Source organism: Prionailurus viverrinus, chromosome A2 (assembly GCF_022837055.1).
Source record: "Prionailurus viverrinus isolate Anna chromosome A2, UM_Priviv_1.0, whole genome shotgun sequence".
Lineage (NCBI taxonomy): Eukaryota > Metazoa > Chordata > Mammalia > Carnivora > Felidae > Prionailurus > Prionailurus viverrinus.
This window is the reverse complement of record NC_062562.1, coordinates 30,693,383-30,714,280: the sequence shown is the minus strand read 5'-3', so window position 1 is coordinate 30,714,280 and position 20,898 is coordinate 30,693,383. Positions and strand designations below refer to the sequence as shown.

At 41.7% G+C, this 20,898-nt stretch overlaps 3 protein-coding genes across 5 annotated transcripts in view; 1 reads left to right on the top strand and 2 right to left on the bottom strand.

Moving 5' to 3' along the window:
• The window catches only part of ATXN7 (ataxin 7), a 142,755-nt gene extending 142,672 nt beyond the window's left edge, over window positions 1–83 (bottom strand). The window contains exon 1 of the mRNA XM_047850272.1: window positions 36–83. The gene's annotated coding sequence lies outside the window, so the exon portion shown is untranslated. The remainder of the gene's footprint in view (window positions 1–35) is intronic.
• A 143-nt stretch (window positions 84–226) lies between these two features.
• The window catches only part of THOC7 (THO complex subunit 7), a 24,532-nt gene continuing 3,860 nt past the window's right edge, over window positions 227–20,898 (top strand). The window contains exons 1-6 of one of the 3 annotated variants that reach the window (XM_047850284.1): window positions 322–401; window positions 13,048–13,163; window positions 16,548–16,665; window positions 17,578–17,705; window positions 18,017–18,103; window positions 20,646–20,703. In XM_047850284.1, the coding sequence (XP_047706240.1) occupies window positions 17,597–17,705; window positions 18,017–18,103; window positions 20,646–20,703 (254 nt within the window). In that variant the 5' untranslated portion in view covers window positions 322–401; window positions 13,048–13,163; window positions 16,548–16,665; window positions 17,578–17,596. Of the gene's footprint in view, window positions 402–13,047; window positions 13,164–16,547; window positions 16,666–17,577; window positions 17,706–18,016; window positions 18,104–20,645; window positions 20,704–20,898 lie in introns of all 3 variants that reach the window. The other 2 variants (XM_047850281.1, XM_047850283.1) reach the window with 2 other exon arrangements.
• Window positions 20,126–20,898, bottom strand: part of CA2H3orf49 (chromosome A2 C3orf49 homolog) — a 17,618-nt gene continuing 16,845 nt past the window's right edge. Inside the window, exon 6 of the mRNA XM_047850280.1 lies at window positions 20,126–20,158. Coding sequence (XP_047706236.1) covers window positions 20,126–20,158 — 33 coding nt within the window. The remainder of the gene's footprint in view (window positions 20,159–20,898) is intronic.

Sequence of the window (20,898 nt, the reverse complement as noted above, 5' to 3'; positions counted from 1 at the left end):
CCCGAAGCCCCCGGCGGGCGGCCGAGCGAGCTCACCTGGCGGCTGGCGGCGGCCTCCGGGGCGGCCTCTGGGCGTGGGCCGGGCGGGGGCGGCAGGGGGGGCGGCGGGGGCCGGGGCTGTAGCCGGGGCCGCCGCCGCCCGCCGGCCTCGCCCCCCACACGCGCCGGCCGCGGCCCCCCCCCGGGCAGTGCGGGGGGCGCGGGGAGCGCGGGTCCCGCGGCGGCGGCGGCGGCGGCGGCGCGGCTCAGGCGTCGGAGCGGGCGGCCGCGGGCGCCGCCGCCTCCTCCTCCATGGCTGTTTACCCGGCTGCATTGTGGGAGTTTGACCTCCGCCGCCGCCAACCGCCGCCTCAGCTTGCGCCGCCGCCGCCGCCGCGCACGCCATGGGAGCCGTGACTGACGGTGAGGCCCGCTCGCCGCCACCCCGGCCCTCTGCGCCGAGCCCCTCGGCCTCCCCGGCCTTCCCCGAGGCCCCCGGCCTCATCGGCCTCTTCCGGGAGCCCCTCGGCCTCCGCGATCAGACCCCCTCCGAGAGCCGGCCTTTCCCGGCCGCTTCCCACCCCCCCCCCCCCCCGACCCCAGTCCTTCGGGTCTCTCCCCGGGCCCCTGCTGCCCCTGGGACTCCCGGCCGGAGTCCGCCCCGGGCCTGGAGGACGGTGTGCTGGGAGGATGGTCGCGGGGCTGGGAGCACACGTGGTGGGGGGGGGCGGGGGGCGGTGGCCGGGAACGGTGGCAGGGTGCGTGGGCGGGTGGTACCAGGAAGGGGTCCGGGCCGTCGGCGGATGTGGTGAGGGAGCGCTTGGTGAGAATATGGGGTCCGAGCAGTGGCGAAGGGGAGGGAATGGTGGAGACCCTGCCGTCCGGGGTCCGGAGGGCCTCGGAGGGGCTGGAGAGTGAGGACACGAGGTTTCGGGCCAAGCTCGGACAAAGAGACACGTTCCAGGGCGGTTCTAGGGGTGTCAGCCTACAGAGGGTGACACCTGCAGGGGTCTTCTGGACGGGGGGGGGGGGGGGGGGGGGCAGAGTGGGGCGGATGGCAGCGGTGCCCGAGAACTAGCCCTGGATTGCAACTAGGGACAATTATCTAAAAACGATAGATGTCGACAGAGTATGCGGAGGACAATCTAAGAATGGGCTTGGGGGATTTAGGAGGAGCCAGTGCGGGGATAGGGTAGATCAAGACAATAAAAGATGTGTTTGTGTGTGTTTATGTGTTGGGTACGGTGGTCTGTGGGCAGGAATGGGGGGAGGGTCGGCAGGCAGAGGCTGGGTTTGTGCAAAGTTGTGAGGACAGTTTAGGGAAGGTGGGCCCTGGTGAGGAGAGACCGAGGGGGTGGTCTGTGGACTGGACAGAAATAAAACAGGGCCACCTTGGGGAAGGTGGACAGGCCTGATGGGCCGCTGAAGGGGGAACCTAAGGACGAAGGAAGTCCTTTACCATGTGGGAAGGGAATGTTTAGGGCTGCTGACCAGTAAGGGTAGATGCCTGTGGACAGGCCACTTGTGAAAAGTTGGGGGTCCACAGGATCCCCACATGAAAGGGCCAGCAATGGGAAGAAGAGCAATAAGCAGGCATTTGCAGTAAGTAGTGAAGTGGGAGGCTTACTTAGAGGTCCAGGAGCTTCATGGGAAATTTTATCTTTGCTTCATTCCAGTTTTATTTACCCCATCTGGGCTAGGCCTTGGAATTACAGTCCAGAACCAACAGACAAGACTGTTTCCCCTTCTCAGGTTGCACTCTGGTGGAAAGACGCCTTGGATAATTAGTTTTAAGGGTGGCACATGTTTCCACAGGGGAAGTACAAGTTTGGGAACTATAGCAGCATGTAGCAAAGATGGCTTATCCATTCTCAAAGATTAGCCTCCGTGAGACAGTTACTTTTAATCCCATTTTTAAAATATTTATTTATTTTTGAGAGAGTGCAAGCTGGGGAGGGGTAGAGAGAGGGGGGACAGAGGATCCTAATCAGGCTCTGTGCCAACGGGCTGACAAGCAGTGAGCCCGATGTGGGGCTTGAACTCAAGAAGCCACCTTAGTCACATTTTTGAAAAATAAATAGTTGTGGTTGGACTCGTGTTCCAGGTGGGAACCACCTAAAGCCCCACAGTGTTGGAAGAACTCAAAGATGACCAATGCTGGCTAGAATTTACAAAGTTGCGGTGCCCCTGGGTGGCTCAGTCTGTTGAGCCTCCAACCTTGGCTCAGGTCATGATCACACAGATTGTGAGTTTGAGCCCCGAGTCGGACTCTGTGCGGACAGCTCAGAGCCTGGAGCCTGCTTCAGATTCTGTGTCTCCCTCTCTTCTCTGCCCCTCCCCTGCTCACGCCCTCTCTATTTCTCAAAAATGAATGTTAAAAATTAAAAAAAAAAAAAATGTTATAGCCAGAGATTTCTAAGGGCAATGGGAAACAATTTAACATTGGTGTGGTATGATCAGATTTGCATTAAAAAAAAAAAAAAGCCACCACCCCACTCTACTATGTGAAGAATGATGAGGGGAAGTGAGGAGTTAGGTTCTCTCTAACATTTGTATAGTATTCATCACACGGCAAGGAGTGTTCTAATCATTAACTCCACTTTACAGATGAAACCGGGACACAAGGAGGTTAAGTAACTTGCCCAAGTTTGCACAGTTAGTAAGTTATAGAGCCTGAGCTGAGAGCCAGGCAGTCTGACTGCAGAGTTTTTGTCCCTCACTACTGTGCATCCAGTCTCTCAGCTACTGCTACAGTAGTCCTAGTAAAAGATAATGGGAGCTCAGACAATAACAGAGAAGTAGAATAAGATAGAATGCCAGGACTGATTGAGTGGATGTAACGGGAAGAACTGAGTATTAATCCAGGCTGCTAATTTGAGTGAGTATGTGCTAAATGTACTACTTCTCTATTTATTGAGGTAGGGTCAACATGGAAGATGGGAAGGGAAGATGAGTTCTAGAAACAGTAGTAACTTCAGTCAAATGCCCCACCCCCCACATATCCTTAGAGGCCACGGGAATCCCTACTTCGTCACTTAAAAGCTGTCTGACCTTGTGTAGGTTAATTAACCTCTTTGGGCCTCAGTTTTATTCTTTATAAATGGGGATAATAATAAAATCTACCTCATAAGGGTTGTTTAGAGGTTTAAATGCAATAAAAGTTGTAAAGTGCTTTGCACTGAGTCCAACATATAGAAATGTTCAGCAAAGACTATTAAATGTAAGAATTGGTTTTCTCGTCTCTTCTCCATTTTCCTTTGATGAGGGCTGTGTCTTCTTTATCTCTGTATTTGCACAGATTGCCCTTTCCAGCCTGGTAACTGTCATTTATTCTTCAAGACCCACCTCAAATATTCACCTCCTCTCTTTTTAGAACCAGTTGATCTTTCACCTCTTAACCATATTATTTTATGCCTGTTGCTGTTGTAGCCCTCAGTACTTAATTTACTTAAATGATACATTCTAGAAAATATTTAAGGCAGTTCACCATAATATGAAAACATGAAAAATGGATGAGAAAATGGCAAAACAGAGCACTGAAAGTAAGGAAGACTAGAGGAATTAGAAGTGTATGATCTTCAAAATGCAAGAGGTAAAATCTGGTACATTAATTAAGACAGCTGGAAGTGACTCTTTCTCTAGTTCATAGCAAGAGGCAGAACCTGGTCCACTTCCACTGTGTGATCTCGTGTACATGAGAGAAGGCAACATTAGATACACAGGATAAGCAGTTCTTTGTGATTTAAACACGAGAGAAAAAGTTGATCTGTAGAGGCTCCATAAAGACAAGGCAGTATCCTATCTGTAACCTTTTATCGGCACTGATGATCATAGGGCTGTTACTTAGCACATCCCTGACTAGGTCAAAGAAGGCTAACTCACAATTTAGAAAGGCATCCAAAAGCCAATAGACCATGTGGTTTAGGTGAATACTTCTACTGGTCTGCCTTAATTCAGACCAAGGTGTGTTTTTGTTTTCGTTTTTTTGGAGGGCTTTTTGTGGGGTTTTGTGTGTGTGTGTGTGTTTTTGTTTTGTGGTTTGTTTTTTTTTTTTTTTTTGCTAATTTGTTTTAAGAATACTTAGATCATAGAAGAAAGGATGAAATATAACTTTTTCAGGCAATATGGACCCTGAACTATAGATACGGTAAACATGGTTTTCCTCAAATGGGCTTTTGGCAAAAATCAAGCAGAAGTGAGGAGTGGGTATGATAGGTCAACATACCTTCTAATCCCAATTCGGGGTGCTGTCTATAGCAGTAAACTACCAAGGAAGACCTGGCTTCTGCTTGAGGGACAGAAGCAATAGCATGAAAATCAAATAAGTAAGATCACTTCTGAGAAAGAACGTAATGAAGTTCTGAAATAACTTCTGAAAAAGAACTGGATGGAATATGAAAGAATAATGGGGGAGGGCTGCCAATAGTCAGGTATGATCTCTCTGAAAAGTAACCTTTAGAGTAAGGCCTGAAGGGGTCAACCCTGTGAAGAGCCCAGGAAAGTATACAAGACAGGCTACAACTAGCGCAAAGGCCTGAGGCGAAAATAAGCTCTGTGCCCTTTAGAGAAGATAAGGAATAAGGTTAAGGAGTAAGATAAGGGCTAGTATCCAGGTGGGCCAGGAGGAATATGCTAGAAAAGGAGGTCAGATAAGTAAACAGGAGCTCGCCAAGAGCCTTGGAGATTGGATTGTCTTCTGTTGATACTTAGATATGATTGGATGATTTTAAGCAGAAAAATTAGTGATCCCATACTTTTTTGTGGTTGTTGTTACATTTATTTATTTTGAGAGAGGGGGAGAGAGAATCCCAGTTAGGCTCTGCGCTGTCAGCACAGAGCCTAATGCAGGGCTCAATCTCAGGAACCATGAGATCATTGACCTGAGCCGAAATCAAGAGTCAATACCCAACTGACTAAGCCACCCAGGCACCCCTCCCACACTTCTTTTGGATCATTCGGGGTTCCTGTGTATAGAATGAATTCTAGGATGGTAAGAATCAAAGCAGGGAGGCCAACAAGAAGTATTCCAAGAGTAGAGGTGATTTTGGATTAGGATGATGGCAGCAAAGAAGATGGAGGAGTGACCTGGATAGCTCAGTCATCCTGAAAAATTGTGTCTCTGGAGCCTAAAGGACCGCTAATGCCCTCTTACAGATTTGCGGTGCCTGGCAAGGTGCCGTGCCCTCATGTAATCCTTACATACGGATTTGCCTATCCAGTTGGACTCTTGGGAGAAGAAGCTCTTTATTCCCTGTCCCCTGTACAAGGACACTGGTTACTTTGAGAAAGTGCCCTCCTCAGAGGGAAGTGGAGAGACCCTGTATTTGTTATCTATGGACACTGAACTATAGATATCATCACCAACACTACCATTTTATTGATGGAAAAATAGAGGTCCCGGGAAGTTAGTGACTTACTGTCACATAGCTAGTTCTTGGCAAAGCCATTCTCTTTCCTCCCCCTGTTGCTACCCAGTATTTTGGCGAACTGCAAAAATAGTTTAAATGGTGTCACTGTTAATTTAAACTATATTCACAGTTTGTATTTTATGTGTGTTAATTTAAAGGGTGTTAAACAGTGTTAGTACCCTGATAGAATCATTTCAAAAGCACTTCTTACAGTACAGAGAACATTAGGTATATATATCTATGTGCCAGAGCACATATGGGAGATGGGAAAGGGGTGGCAGGGAGCCGGGCTGTGGCTCTACGTTCCATATAACAGAGCTTTTTGGTTTTGACGGTAGTGTTTTGAATTGAGATGAATTGAGTACATAATATTAGTTTCAGATGTACAACATCATTTGGTATTTGAATGCACTGCAAAGTGATTGCCTTGATAAACCTAGTTACCATTCATCACCATACAATTGACCCCCTTCCCTCATTTCACCTATCCTGCAATAACCCATTCCCTCTGATAACCACTAATCTGTTCTCTGTATGGGTTTGTTTGTTTTTTATTGTTTTTTCAGTTGTGTTTTAGGTGCCACATGTAAGTGAAATCGTATAGTATTTGTCTTTCTCTGTCTGACTTGTTTCATTTAGCATAATGCCCTCAGGGTCTATCCATGTTTTTGTAAGTGACAAGATTTCCTTTTTTATGGCTGAGTGGTATTCTACTGTATATTTGTCTTTGTTTTTTTAATTAGAAAGTATAATGCTTGAATACATGCTTGTTACAGCTTGAAATAATGGTTTTAAAAAAATTTTTTTTTAACGTTAATTTATTTTTGAGACAGAGAGAGACAGAGCATGAACGGGGGAGGGGCAGAGAGAGAGGGAGACACAGAGCCTGAAACAGGCTCCAGGCTCTGAGCGGTCAGCACAGAGCCCGACGTGGGTCTCGAACTCACAGACCGCGAGATCATGACCTGAGCTGACTTAGGACGCTTAACCGACTGAGCCACCCAGGCACCCCGAAATAATGGTTTTTAACATGCCTATGGTCAATATGCAGAACAGTCTGCAGCTGTACTGTCACTTTCTAATAATGTGATTGTGTATATTTTCCTGTGACTGCAGAGGCAACACTACTCCTGGGTAAAAAGAAGATAGTAATACGCACTTTATAGGGTTTCTTCAAGAGTGAGGCATGATAATACACGTAAAGCACTTCGAAATTGAAGGACAAATTTATGGTCCAAACTTTTCAGAGTGAAAGGAACAAACAAGATGTATGGTCATCAAATAGGAGCTTATAAATGCTGTACAAGTGCCCGCTGCTATTATTCCTATTTCAGTTGTGGATCAATGAATGACTCCATTCGTGGTCGTGGAGTTTGGCCACTTTGTTCCTTCAGCTGTGATCCCAGCACAGGGCTTAACAGTGCAACTATAGGGGCGCCCAGGTGGCTCAGTCGGTTGGGCGGCCGACTTCGGCTCAGGTCACGATCTCGAGGTCCGTGAGTTCGAGCCCCGCGTCGGGCTCTGGGCTGATGGCTCAGAGCCTGGAGCCTGCTTCCAATTCTGTGTCTCCCTCTCTCTCTGCCCCTCCCCCGTTCATGCACTGTCTCTCTCTGTCTCAAAAATAAATAAAACATTAAAAAAAAAAATTAAAAAAAAAAACAGTGCAACTATAAAATAATGTTTCTTTAGCTAGATAACATGGTTTCTCAAAGCAAGATTGGAGTTTCAATCTTGACTTTATTAGCACCTTTCTCTAAACGTCTCAGTAAATCTAGAGATAAACAAAGGACCTCAACACTATTATTTTTGCTTTATTAAAATTTTTTTAAATTTAATTTTGGTTTAAGTAATTTACTTTGGCATCAGCAATGTATTTAGACTAGCTCTAAGTATCTCACAAGAGATCAATATTTACATGGAAAAAGCAAACCGTCATATTTACTGTTCTTTCCACTGCCTTTTTGTGACTTCTTGATATTGTTGGCCTTCAAAATTGTTTTAGTGATTTTAAGCTTCTTGAAAGGAGGGGCTACGTGTTATTTTACCATAAGTAATCTAAAACAATGAGACACACATAATTCAGCCTAATAACCCATAAGCAGGGGTGATCCAGTGATAAATCTAACAGCAGTCTGCATGCACACTGGTTTTGCACGGCCCTAGTTTCTTTTGTTATTGGCCAAAAGTTTCCTTTTTTCCTTTGGTTTCCTTTTGTTATTGGTCAAACGTTTTCTTTTTTCTTGTTAACACATGATAGATTTATTAAAGGACATAGAATAGAATTTTTAATGCAGAAGAAATGAAGAAAAATGCCTCAAAATGACCAATAAACTCACTCTCCAGATAACCACTGTTGCTATTTTTAAAAAGAAAAGTAATGCATGTCCGACAATTCGAGAAAAAAGCATCAAGTGACAAGTGAAAACCCTCCCCACTTCACCTTCCATGGCTAATCCCTCTTCCCAGAGGTAATTATTAGAAACTGTTTTTGTGTGTGTGCGTGCACCTTTTCAGAATGATTTTTAAGTGCCTGTAAAGGGTAAAAAGCACTTTCTCTAGTGCCAAACTTCTGAGTTTGGGTCTCAGCTCTACTCCTTATTTCTGGTGACATTTAATCTGAGCAACTTTCAGTTCCTTCACGGGTAAAATAGGGGTAGTAATATCTACTTTATAGGGCTATCGTGCAGATTCAACGTGTTTATATGTGAAAAACACATAGCATATTGCAAACATTATATATATGTTAGTCGTAGGCCACTATGTATGCATACTTTAAAATTTTATGCAAACATTTACAAACTCTTCTGTGTTACACTTTTTTTTTTCCAAGTAGGCTCTATGCCCAGCCTGGAGCTGAACACAGGGCTTGAACTCATGACCCTGAGAACAAGAGTTGGATGCTTAACCAACTGAGCCACCAGGCACACCTGTGCTATATACTTCTATAACTGTTACATCTTAGAACTCTTTCTACTACATCTTGAAGCTCTTTCCACCTCATTATTTTGTATCAATTGTGTAGTATTCTGTTATATTTTTAAAATTAATTCTCTGCCAAGCACTTAATTATTTCCAGTTGTTTTCTCTTACAAGTAGTGTCTAATAGAGATACTTGTATAGATGTCTTCACACACCTGTGGGAATAATTTCTAGAAGTCAGGTCAAAGAATATACATATTTTAATTTTGATACATATTGCTACATTGCTGTAGTAGCCCGCTGTTTCAAGTTCACCCTGTCTGAAAGCGTTAAATAAAATTTATCCCTCTGGTTTTCAGTTTGGATCCACCAGTTTCTTGGTTGGAACACCAAGAAAAATTCAGTGGTGCATTTCTGTGCTAACAGAATTCTTTGCTAAAGTGCCTTTAGAAAGGAAATGCTAATCTTCATTGGGAGGTCACAGAATTGCTATTTCCTAAAAGCAGGTGAGGTTGCTTTTAAGCAATCTTATAGGTTGCTATAAGGTCTAGCAGTTTAGGGAGGCACACTTGAGAGTAGCTTAGCCCTAGGAGGAAGTTACATTCACCATGAGGCCCTTGACACTGGTTGTGAAGCCTTGACCTGTCCCTAAAGAAGTGTTTTGAAAGTTGGCCCACCATTACCTTCCATTTTCCTATTATCTTCCATTGTTTTCTTTTTCCTATCTTGAATATTTGCCCCAAGGTGTTCTGAAACCTTGTTTTGTAATCAGGGTTTTAATAACAATGATGAATTTTGAAAAGAATGTTAGTCTGGGTTTATGAGAGATTGTCCTTTCCCGGATAAAATGAGAGCACAGCTAAAATGGCCGTGTCAACTGACCCGAGGCTTGGAGGAGGGGAGTTGGTCTCGTGACTGTAAAGCAGTCATTTCTTCCTGCCTCTCTGTTTATAGAAAATGGGGTATTAAAAATCTAACCCCTTGCAAGGGCTTTTTGAGGATTATTTGGTGTTTTAAGTGATTACATATTTCTTCTAGGTAGTAAATAGGTCAGTATATAAGACAGAAAGGGGTCCAAAATGCATCCCAATTTTGCGAGTAAATATTTGCTTGTCGGCATACATGTGTCATAACTGATTTTAAAGTGATTTTGAATGGCAGACTGTGGGTATAATTGTGGCACAACATATAACTGAATCCAATAGGAAATCTTCCTATAATTCTAAAGTCAGGCGGAAAACCACCATCTCAGGACAAATGTTAGGTATTTGGGGTTAGAAGCTCTTTCCAGATGGCACTGGTCCTCATAGTCAGTAAAGAAAGCAATCATGACAACTAAGGAATAATATTGATAGCATCATTAAAATAGTTTTCTAAGCCATGCCTACTGTTTTTATAGGGTGGGCTAAGGCCTGTCCAAAGTATTAATATTAGCATTTAAGTTGCTTATAGTTTCGAGCATGATGATAATTTTTGAAGTCAGTGTATGTAGTAAACAAAGCATATTTTAGGTGTGTTCAGTCTAGCGCTAATTGATGAGGCATCATTAAAAATAACAATGCTCGGGGCGCCTGGGTGGCGCAGTCGGTTAAGCGTCCGACTTCAGCCAGGTCACGATCTTGCGGTCCGTGAGTTCGAGCCCAGCGTCAGGCTATGGGCTGATGGCTCGAAGCCTGGAGCCTGTTTCCGATTCTGTGTCTCCCTCTCTCTCTGCCCCTCCCCCGTTCATGCTCTGTCTCTCTCTGTCCCAAAAATAAATAAAAACGTTGAAAAAAAAAATTAAAAAAAAAAATAACAATGCTCATGTCATTTGTGTTGGGAACCATCAGCAGCCCATCTTTATATTTAAAAAGAAAAAGCTGTTTTCAAACTGACACTGTACCCTTTTATTTTATTGCTGTTGGAGCTGTGCTCTATTTTATTTACGTTATTTCAGGAATTTTTATCCCCAGAGAATTTTCTAGGCAACAACTGTCTATGCAGTTTAAGCTAGAAATACTGTGACCTTGCAATATGAAGCTTGAGATAGAAGCAAATTTGGGAGAAATCCTAACCGGTTAAAACTCCGTGTGCGTTAAGTGCCTAATATATACCTGTGTAGTTGTTTAGATGTATCTACAGATATACCTTCCACAATGTTTACTCACTTCTCAAGATTTTTAGGATGGTACAAGTTGTGGATTAAATTTAACATAAGCAGGGGCACCTGGCTGGGTCAGTCTGTAGAGCAAGTGACTCTTGATCTCAGGGCTGTGAGTTTGAGCCCCACATTGCGTATGGAGATTGCTTAAAAATAAAATGTTTTTTTTTTTTTTTCAAAGTTTTTTTATTTATTTTTGGGACAGAGAGAGACAGAGCATGAATGGGGGAGGGGCAGAGAGAGAGGGAGACACAGAATCGGAAGCAGGCTCCAGGCTCTGGGCCATCAGCCCACAGCCCGACGCGGGGCTCGAACTCACGGACCGCGAGATCGTGACCTGGCTGAAGTCGGACGCTTAACCGACTGCACCACCCAGGCGCCCCAAAAATAAAATGTTTAAAAAAATTTAACATATGGGATGCCTGGGTTGTTCAGTCATTTAAGCTTCCAGCTCTTGATTTTGGTTCAGGTCATGATCCCAGGGTGTGGGAACAAGCTCTGTGTCAGGCTCTATGCTGAGCATGAAGCCTGCTTAAGATTCTTTCTCTCTCTCTCTCTCTCTCTCTCTCTCTCTCTGCCCCTTTCCCATGCTTGCAATCTCTCTCTCTCTCTTTCTCTCTCTCTCTCTTTCTCTCCCTCGTTCTCTTTGTCTCCCTCTGCCCCTCTCCTCCACTCAATCTCTCTCTAAAGTAAAAAAAATGAAAAATAAGTGAGCATTAAAAAAAATAAACATATAAGTAACTTTCTTTTTCTCTTTTTCTTGCTTTCCCACCATGAAAAGGCATTGTGCTCCTTTGTGTAATTTCATTTCTGTGAAGTTTCACAGCAGCATTCCTTCACAGTGGAGATGCTGTTCCCATTTTACGGAAGAAGTTTTATTCCCATTTTATCGATGAAGTGAAGTTTGGTGCCACACACACAAAGCAAACACTGTATGTTTGGTCCCAGTTTTTGACTTTGGCCCAGGGGTTTGGCTTTGAAGGAAGAGACTGAATTGGGAGAAGGGCCCAGAACTGCCTTGACAGGGAATCCCCAGTGGTACCAGAATTGGTCTGACCACACTCCTACTCAGGCCACCTTGGCATTTTGAGAGAGAGAGACAGACAGACAGAGGTTCCCAAGCAGGCTCCACACTGACAGCAGAGAGCCCCATACGGGGCTTGAACTCACGAACTATGAGGTCATAATCTGAGCTGAAGTCAGCTGCTTAACCAACTGAGCCACCCAGGAGCCCCAGGACCTGTGATTCTAATCTCTAATTTTCATGCCATTTTACCTCCAACTGCCTGTGCCTTGGTAGCCTCCTCATAGCTCCCCTGCCTTTGGGCTTTTCCCAGATGCAGTCCATTTTGTACATTGTCCTCAGCTTCATCTTCCTAGAAAGTCCTGCTCCTGAATCTTTAGCAGTTCCCAGGTGCCCACCGGCAAGGTCCAAGTCTGCTGGTTTGGCATTCACTAGTGGAGACGCCCACATTCTGACCTCTAATTGCCTTTCTGTCCTTGGGTCCCAAGATTTGTGCAGCCTCCCTGATGTTCTCACGTGTACACATTTTATATCCAGTCTCTGATTCCCCACCTCTGCTGGAGCTCACAGCTTTCTCCCTGCCTGTGGTGGGGGCAGGGAAAGGACTTTAGCTTGCTTTCTTTTTTCTTTTTTTTTTTTTTCCTTTTTAAAAATTCGTTTATTTGTTTATTTAAAGATTTTATTTTTTTAAGTAATATCTACACCCAACATGGGGCTTGAACTCACAACCCAGAGACTGAGCCAACCAGGCGCCCCCTTTGTTTTTGTTTCTGTTTTCCAACATCTTTATTGAGGTATAATTTTATACAAAGAACTGCATATTTTATGTGTACAATTCACTGCATCTGGACATATGCAAACAGCTGTGATACCATCACCATAATCATAGCTTTCTTTTTTAAACAGCAGCTAACAGATTTTGAGTGCTCATACGGCTCAAAAGTCAAATAATATAGAAAGATATTTCCCCATCTTCCAAACTGTTCTCTATCCCACTTACCCTGCCCCTCTCCCTTGGTAGCCCCTTCTATTAGTTTCTTATATATCATTCTAGGGTATCTGTATGGATACATTTCCCCCCATTTATATGTGAAAGGAAACTTGCCATACGTACTGCCTCACTTTGCTCTTTTATCAAGTTATCTTAACTGAGCTCTGTGTATCAGTACATAGACATTTCCTCATTCTTTGTTTTTCTATGGCTTCATAGTATTCCATCATATCCTTATTCCAAAGTTTATCTAGTCCCCTGTTGATGGGCATATGTCATACTGCATATGTGCAAGTTTATCCAGGATTCTTGGGCCAAAGGCATATGTCATTTGAAGTTTAGGTAGATATTGTTAAAATAAATACCTTTTAGCTTTCTTGGTTGGTAATTTTTAAGTATGAGGAGAGCAGCCCAAATTCCACTTCCCCTAACTCCCCCCAAGCCAAAGGGAGCTGTCCTCCTAATCTCCTCTATTATGGGTCTTCACACTTATTTAACATTCCCAGCCTCCTCTGTATTTGTGTTCATATGCATGTTATGTCTCCACCTAGAGCAAAAGAGCTCAATTCTTTATCTCACATCCTTAGAATTCCTGGTACCGTGTGAACACATCTGCTCATTGATCAAGAATTCTTGTCTTTTGTACAAGAAGAGAAATCTCGGCTTTGGACCTGAAGATAAAGATGGTTGCCTGCTGATCCTTGTTAGTATCTTATTGAAACAGAGCTCTTCAGAGGGCAGATGGTCTGGGGCAGGCACCACAAATCCAATGTAAAAAATATTTATTGAGCATCAGAAGTGTAAAGACACAGTGTGAGAGGTTGAGGGGGAAACCATGAATAAGACATGAACCTCATGAACCTTTTCCCCAAGTTTATTTGTCCTGTACAGTGTTCAAAACATTTTTCAGAAATTTTTATAATTGTAAAATTTTGTAATTTTTATAATTTTATAATTATATAAATAATATATTATTATATTATTTATATAATATATATATTGCATATATAAAGGTACCCAGATCTTAAATATGCAGCTGGAATGATCACAAAACGTGCTTGAAACATTTGTAGTTAGTCACCAAACTTTAAAAAGCTCTTGAAAAGCCATCTGTGGTAATAGTTTCCCCGCTTTGGGTGGGTACTCATTCCCCAATTTTCCTATATCCTATTCCCTGAATGCATTTATATTTGAAATCCCTGGGCCTCAATAAAGTAGGATGCCCCAGTATCTGGGAGGAAGATGGGGTTTGTTGGGGGGCTTGGAAGAGCAGAGATAAGAAAACAAGAAATTGATGGGGCATCTGGGTATCTCAGCCAGTTAGGTGTCTGCCTCTTGACTTCTGCTCAGGTCATGATCTCACAGTTCGTGGGGTCGAGCCTCACCTAAGGCTCCTGGATGACGTTGCAGAGCCTTCTTGGGATTCTCTCTCTCCCCTCTCTCTCTGCCCCTCCCCAACTGGTATGTGCTTGCTCTCTCTCTCTCTCTCTCTCTCTCAAAATAAATAAACTTAAGGAAAGAAAAGAAAAGAAAGAAGATAAATTGACCAAAAGAAAGGAAAGGAATGGAACAGCATCAAACATCAGAATATGCACCCTCTGGAGCAGGTGCTCCCGTGTCCAGTGCCCAGTGTAGAGATTACTTTAACTTTTAACAAAGTTAGAGGATGTTTGCAATAAAAAATAAAATCAACTCATTTTCTGCATTTTAATCTCTTCAAGGACTGTTTTGTCTGAGGCTCCTCAAATAACATTGTTGGTGGTCAAAAACTGAAAGCATTAGTTTGTATTTTAAAGTGTAACATTAAAATACCTGATGAATCGATAACTTGAGCTGCCTGTCAAAGCCATGACTCCGAGAACAAAACCCAATTCTAAAAGTGTTTATCTGATGTTGTCACAGAATAGATTTTAAAACTGCAGCCACCTGCCTTCTAAAGTTTATCTCCGTTGCACCTGCGCTCACAAATACTTCTGCCCACACACAGGAACTATTGTTCAAAGATTTTGCTGTTGATTCATCATGCAGGCTCTCCAGGAATTATTCACACTTTAAAATTTATTTAAAAAAAATAATGCATGCACATGATGAAAAACAAACACAATTCTGCAAAATAATACAGAAAATTCAATTTTTTTCTCATCTTTGTAGTCCTTTTCACCAGAAGAAAGCACTATTACCAGTTTCCTGTGTTCCTTCCAAAGATATTCTTTGAATGCACAAACACATACATGTGCAATGTGCACACATATGCACATACACAAAGCCTCCCCCTTTTCCACACAGATAACAGCTAACTGTATGCTTCTCTTCACCTGTTTTGTTTTCATTTCACTTCATGTATCAAAGGAGATTTTCGGGCATCAGTATGTACATCCACGTTATTCTTTTGGCTGCATAATACATTATATGAACGTTTCATAATTTAACCAGTCTCTTACTGGTAAATGTTTAGCTTTGCAATCTTTCTACTATGAGCAATGCTAAGAACATCCCTTTACATTTATCTCTGTGCATGGGTGCACAGTTATCTATGGGATGTTATCTATGGGATGAATTCCTAGAATTGGAGTTACGGGGTCAAAAAGGTAGGTGCATCTTAGTTTTGTTTTGTTTTTTTTTTTTTAACATTTATTTATTTTAAGAGAAATAGATAAGTGGGGAGAGAAAGAGATCAAGTGGGGGAGGGGCAGGCAGAGCAAGAGAGAGAGAGAGAGAAAGAGAGAGAGGGAATCCCAAGCAGGCTCTACCCTGTAAGCTCAGAGCCTGATGTGGGGCTCAATCTTATGTACTGTGATATCATGACCTGAGCTGAAATCGAGTTAGGCGCTTAACCAACTGAGCCACCCAGGTGCCCGGGATGTATGTTTTAAACACCATTTGTTGTCACCCATTTGCCCCACAAAGAGGGTGCCACTGTACCTTCCATCAGTGTGTGTAAGTGCACTTTCTCAGGATCCTTGCCAACCCTTTTTATCGGGTATTTTGATCTTCACAAATCTGGTAGATGAAAATTTATGTTTTATTGGGTTTCAACCTACCTTTCTCTCGTCACGATCCAGGATTACTTTGTCCAGCAAGAACACTAGCTCCGGGCTGCCGGACAGGCCGACAAGAGCCCCACTTAGAGCTCCTCGTCATTACCTGCCCTGCTCTTCTGTTTTATCTTTTTTCTTCTCCTTGGAGCAAGAGTGAGGCAGCCTCGCTTTAAAACAAAACAAAACAGGGGCGCCTGGGTGGCGCAGTCGGTTGGGCGTCCGACTTCAGCCAGGTCACGATCTCGCGGTCCATGAGTTCGAGCCCCGCGTCAGGCTCTGGGCTGATGGCTCAGAGCCTGGAGCCTGTTTCAGATTCTCTGTCTCCCTCTCTCTCTGCCCCTCCCCCGTTCATGCTCTGTCTCTCTCTGTCCCAAAAATAAATAAACGTTGAAAAAAAAAATTTAAAAAAAATAAAAAAAATAAAAAAAAAAAAAATAAAACAAAACAAAACAAAACAAAACAAAAAAACCTTCATGGGGAAAGAAACATCGCAGACATAATGACTAAATGACACTTATTTTTTTTTATAAACCCATTCTCTTTTCTCTGACCCACCTCTCTTTGCCCAGTCTGCCACTACCTCTTTCAAACCTTTTCTTTCTGTACCTTCTGTCTCTACCTCACACTAGTCAGAGATAGGAACACCTCAGCCCTCTGTGTGGACAGGTTTTTCCCAAAAAAAGCTCTCCAAGAACTCTGGGCGTATTTCTTTGATGGTCCCCGGAAACGATTTCTGCTTAGCAACCCAACAAGAGCGGATCCATTAGCGCAGGCTGTAACCTGGCCCCTTAGTACACAGCCTGGCACACAATAGACAATAACTGTCTTGACAGGGACATAGAAATAACACACGTCAATTGCAGTAAAACCTACATAACAAAAGTTGCCGTCTTAACCACCTTTAAGTACACAGTTTAGAGGCGTGAAGTACACTCACATCTCAGTGGTTTTCTTTTGGATGAATGCATAAATAGTGGTATCAGTTACTTGTTTCTGAAAGTCAACAAGAGTCAGACCATCATTTTAATTCATGTTCTTCTTTCCTCCAGACGAAGTCATACGGAAGCGCCTCCTAATTGATGGAGACGGCGCTGGAGATGATCGGAGAATCAATCTGCTAGTGAAAAGTTTCATTAAATGGTGCAACTCTGGGTCCCAGGAAGAGGGGTATTTATTTCATCTCACTTTTGTTTCTACACCAGTGGGCTGATAAGAGTTTAAACCCTGTATACAGCCTATCAGTATTTCAGATTTTCACTCACCTTCAGTGTCCAGTGGAGGCAATTTGGGGTTAATCAGCTATAGATTTTTCTGGTCTTTCTTTCTATTCAGAGGCCTGCTTTATGTTTATTAAAATGCACAGAAGGTATGGTGGTAAGAAAGGAGAATTAAATTTTGGCTCACTAATTTGGTCAATTTTAGCAGGTAAGTTAGACAAAGTATCTAAATGAAATTGTCTTTGTTTTATTTTTTTTTTTAAGTAAGCTGTAGGCCCAACATGGGGCTTGAACACATGACCCCAAGATCACGAGTCACCTGTGCTACCAACTGAGCCATCCAGGCACCTCAATTTTCTCTTTTTTTAATAAGCTAATAGACAGTTGTTGCAAGGGTTTATACATATTTAATAATTTTTCTTGCGTTAGAAAAATTTCCCTCATTTGAATTAACTTTTCACATAGATCTTTGTAAAGAGTGAAAAAAATTGTGAAAATAAAATTGGGAGCATAAAAAAACATCTTAATGAAAACATTTTAAAATGTATTTTAAACAAAATTCAAACAAGTACTTGTTTGAATTTAGCTTATAGTGATAAGAACAGTGGTCTCATCTTTGCACGTGTAACTAAAGCAGTTTATAAATCCAAGTACATCACATATGGAAAAAGAAAACATAAGGGAAAGATATTTTAAATTATTTTATAATTTTTTAAATTTTTTAAAAATTATTTTAAATAAAGCAAAGGATTCTCTTAGAACTTGATAGGATCTAATTACCAAATCTTAGCCTGTACTATAATGGTTCAACTTTGGTATTTCACAAAAACCTTTATTCTGTTTTTTCTCTCTTTTTCACTAGATACAGCCAGTACCAACGTATGCTGAGCACGCTGTCCCAATGTGAATTCTCAATGGGGAAAACTTTGCTGGTATATGATATGAATCTCAGAGAAATGGAAAATTATGAAAAAATTTACAAAGAAATAGGTAAAGAAACTTAAAGCAATTAATGTTTCCATGTAATTTTAATTTTTATGACCCAAAGGAGACAATATCTGCTAACATTTTTCTTTGGTTTGTGGTAAAATAATAACAATGTTAATAGAATATAGTAAATGTTAGCTACAAAAATGTATTCTGATATGATACAATACTTAGGGTTACAGCTGTTTTTTAAACCCCAGCATCTATTTTACTAGCAATGGAACTTAATTTAAAAACACATTTTAAAATTAAAAATGGATGGAGATTATACATGTTGTTACAACTGTCTTTAAAAAAAAAACCTTTTCATATAGAATGTAGCATTGCAGGAGCACATGAAAAAATTGCTGAGTGCAAAAAGCAAATTCTTCAAGCAAAGCGAATACGAAAAAATCGCCAAGGTAAGGGTTTTGTGGAATTTAGTGTGCAAATGCTTTATTACTGAGTACTATTTTCATGCAGTTTTTAATGTTGTGTGGTAAAATCTTCAGTAAGAATCAACCTGAATTATTAAAAAGAATTAGGAGCTAAACTTAATTCTTTAAAGCTATGTTATTCCTTAAAATAGTGGAGAAGGAAGGCTATGCTGGAAAAAAAATTTTTTTTTTGTTTTTTTGTTTGTTTGCTGGATGGTGTTGATTATCCAAATATTTCTTAAGTATTCATTTTTTCTTTTTACTCTTCAGACCCCTTTGCCTAAATAATGTTACAGTTAATCAGCAAAGGCAATTCAGACGAATACACTAGACCTCAGGTTTTGTTTGTTATTTGTTTCACGGAACTACTTGCGAGAAAAAAGAAAAGAATTTAAGCTCAGTGAGTTTTTATTAAGTACAAAGCAAGCAAACATTTGCAAGCTGCCTAAATATCTAATAAGAGGAAGAGTAAAGTTTAGTTTTGCCCTGATTTCTTTTGTTTTTTAATCAGGGTTTGTCCTCATTGCAGTCCATAAAAACTAGTCCAAAATAATTTTTAATGGCTGGGGCATTGCTTCTCCTATAATGTAAACTGAAAGAAAGAAAGATAAAAAATATAATGCATAATCACAATTGTAACCTATATACAAAAAACTAGAAGGAGGGGCGCCTCGGTGGCGCCGTCGGTTGAGCGTCCGACTTCAGCCAGGTCACGATCTCGCGGTCCGTGAGTTCGAGCCCCGCGTCAGGCTCTGGGCTGATGGCTCAGAGCCTGGAGCCTGTTTCCGATTCTATGTCTCCCTCTCTCTCTGCCCTTCCCCCGTTCATGCTCTGTCTCTCTCTGTCCCAAAAATAAATAAAAAAACTAGAAGGAAATAGAAAATGTAAACGGTTATTATTTGGGGGCTGTGGGGTTTTATGGCTTAGGGTTTTTTGTTTTTGTTTTTGTTTTTCACTGATCACGTATTACTTTGTAATCTAAAAAAATTTTATTAGAAGTCACACTTTCGGGGCATCTGGGTGGCTCAGTCAGTTAAGTATCCAGCTTTGCCTCAGGTCATGATCTCACAGTTTGTGAGTTGGAACCCTGTGTCGTGCTCTGTGCTGACAGCTCAGAGCCTGGAGCCTGCTTCGAATTCTGTGTCTCCGTCTCTCTTTGCCCCTCCCCTGCTCGTACCCTATTTCTGTCTCTGTCTCTGTCTCTCTGTCTCAAAAATACATATTAAAAATTTTTTTCTTTTTAAATAAAGAAATAAAAGTCACACTTTTATTGGGGCATCTGGATGGCACAATCAGTTAAGCATGTGACTTTGGCTCAGGTCATGATCTCACAGCTTGTGAGTTCAAGTCCCATGTTGGGCTCTTTGCTGACAGCTCAGAGCCTGGAGCCTGCTTCTGATTCTGTGTCTCCCTCTCTCTCTGCCCCTCCCCGACTCTCTCTCTCTTTCAAAAATAAACATTAAAAAAACTTTTTAAGTCACACTTTTATTGAATTAATATGCTGATTTTCAAAACAACGAATTTTACATTTTAATGAACCAATTAAGATGCTTAATTCCTTATTTTAAAAAAATTGTTTTTTGAATTCGTTCTAAAATGCATATGGTCAAGTTCAGTGGCCAATTTACAGCAATGTATTTAATAATTAATACCGATTCTAAAATAATTTAAAAATGTTTTACAGTGCCTTTTCTGGATTAGCTGAGGCTTTTAAATGAATGCTGCCATTCATCATTTCATAAGAAAGGCCAACAGGAAATAACAAGGAAACCTGAAAGTCTCAGTGGAACAGAAACAAGGAGTTTTATCAGTTCTGAATTTTAAATCATTTCTAAGTTTCTGAAATCTTTACCTTTAGAATGAGAATGAGATGTGTAATTTGCCCTTGTTAAGATCCAAAATTAATGATAGAATATATTTACCTAGCTGATCTTTTCTTTGCTGGGCAAATAAGTAGTAAGATCCTCATCAGAATCAGTCTGCTTAATGATCAATAGTGGTTTAAGTTCACTTATACTCTGCTGGCTTCTTATATCCTACCTAGGGATAGGAAAATGGAAAAACAGATTGGGAGCAAAAGTCCTTGTTTAAAATTGTTTTGAAATAGGGGTACCTGAGTGGCTCAGTTGATTAAACGTCCGACTCCAACTCAGGTCATGATCTCACATTTCGTGTGTTTGAGTCCTGCATAGGGCTCTATGCTGATAGCTCAGAGCCTGGAGCCTGCTTTGAATTCTGTGTTTCCCTCTCTCTCTGCCCCTCCCCTCCCTCTCTTGCTCTCTCTCTTTCTCTCTGTCTCTGTCTCTCGAAAACAAATAAACATTAAAAAATAAACAAGTTTTGAAATAATGGATTATAGTTATAGGCCAACCAAGTGACATTGGCAATACTCTTTCCATCCTTAAGTTGTTTTTATTTCTTTATGCACTCAGAAAGTGATTAGGAGAGATCTGTCATGTTATACATTTTGTTTTCATATCCAGGTTCAAAAAAACCTTAATTTGATAAACATTTTTATATCTTTCAGAATATGATGCTTTGGCAAAAGTGATCCAGCATCATCCAGACAGACATGAGACACTAAAGTAAGTTTAGCGTTTACTTTGAAAGGAACTAATCTTTATACATAAATGTTCACATACTAGCCTATGTTTTCCATTTTTATGGGAGTACAAAATATGTTTCAGAAGGAGGGGTCACATCTTCCCAATAACGTATTCTAATGCTGCTTGATTAAATTTTTTCCTTCCTCCAATCTAACTGCCTCTAGGTCTAAAATA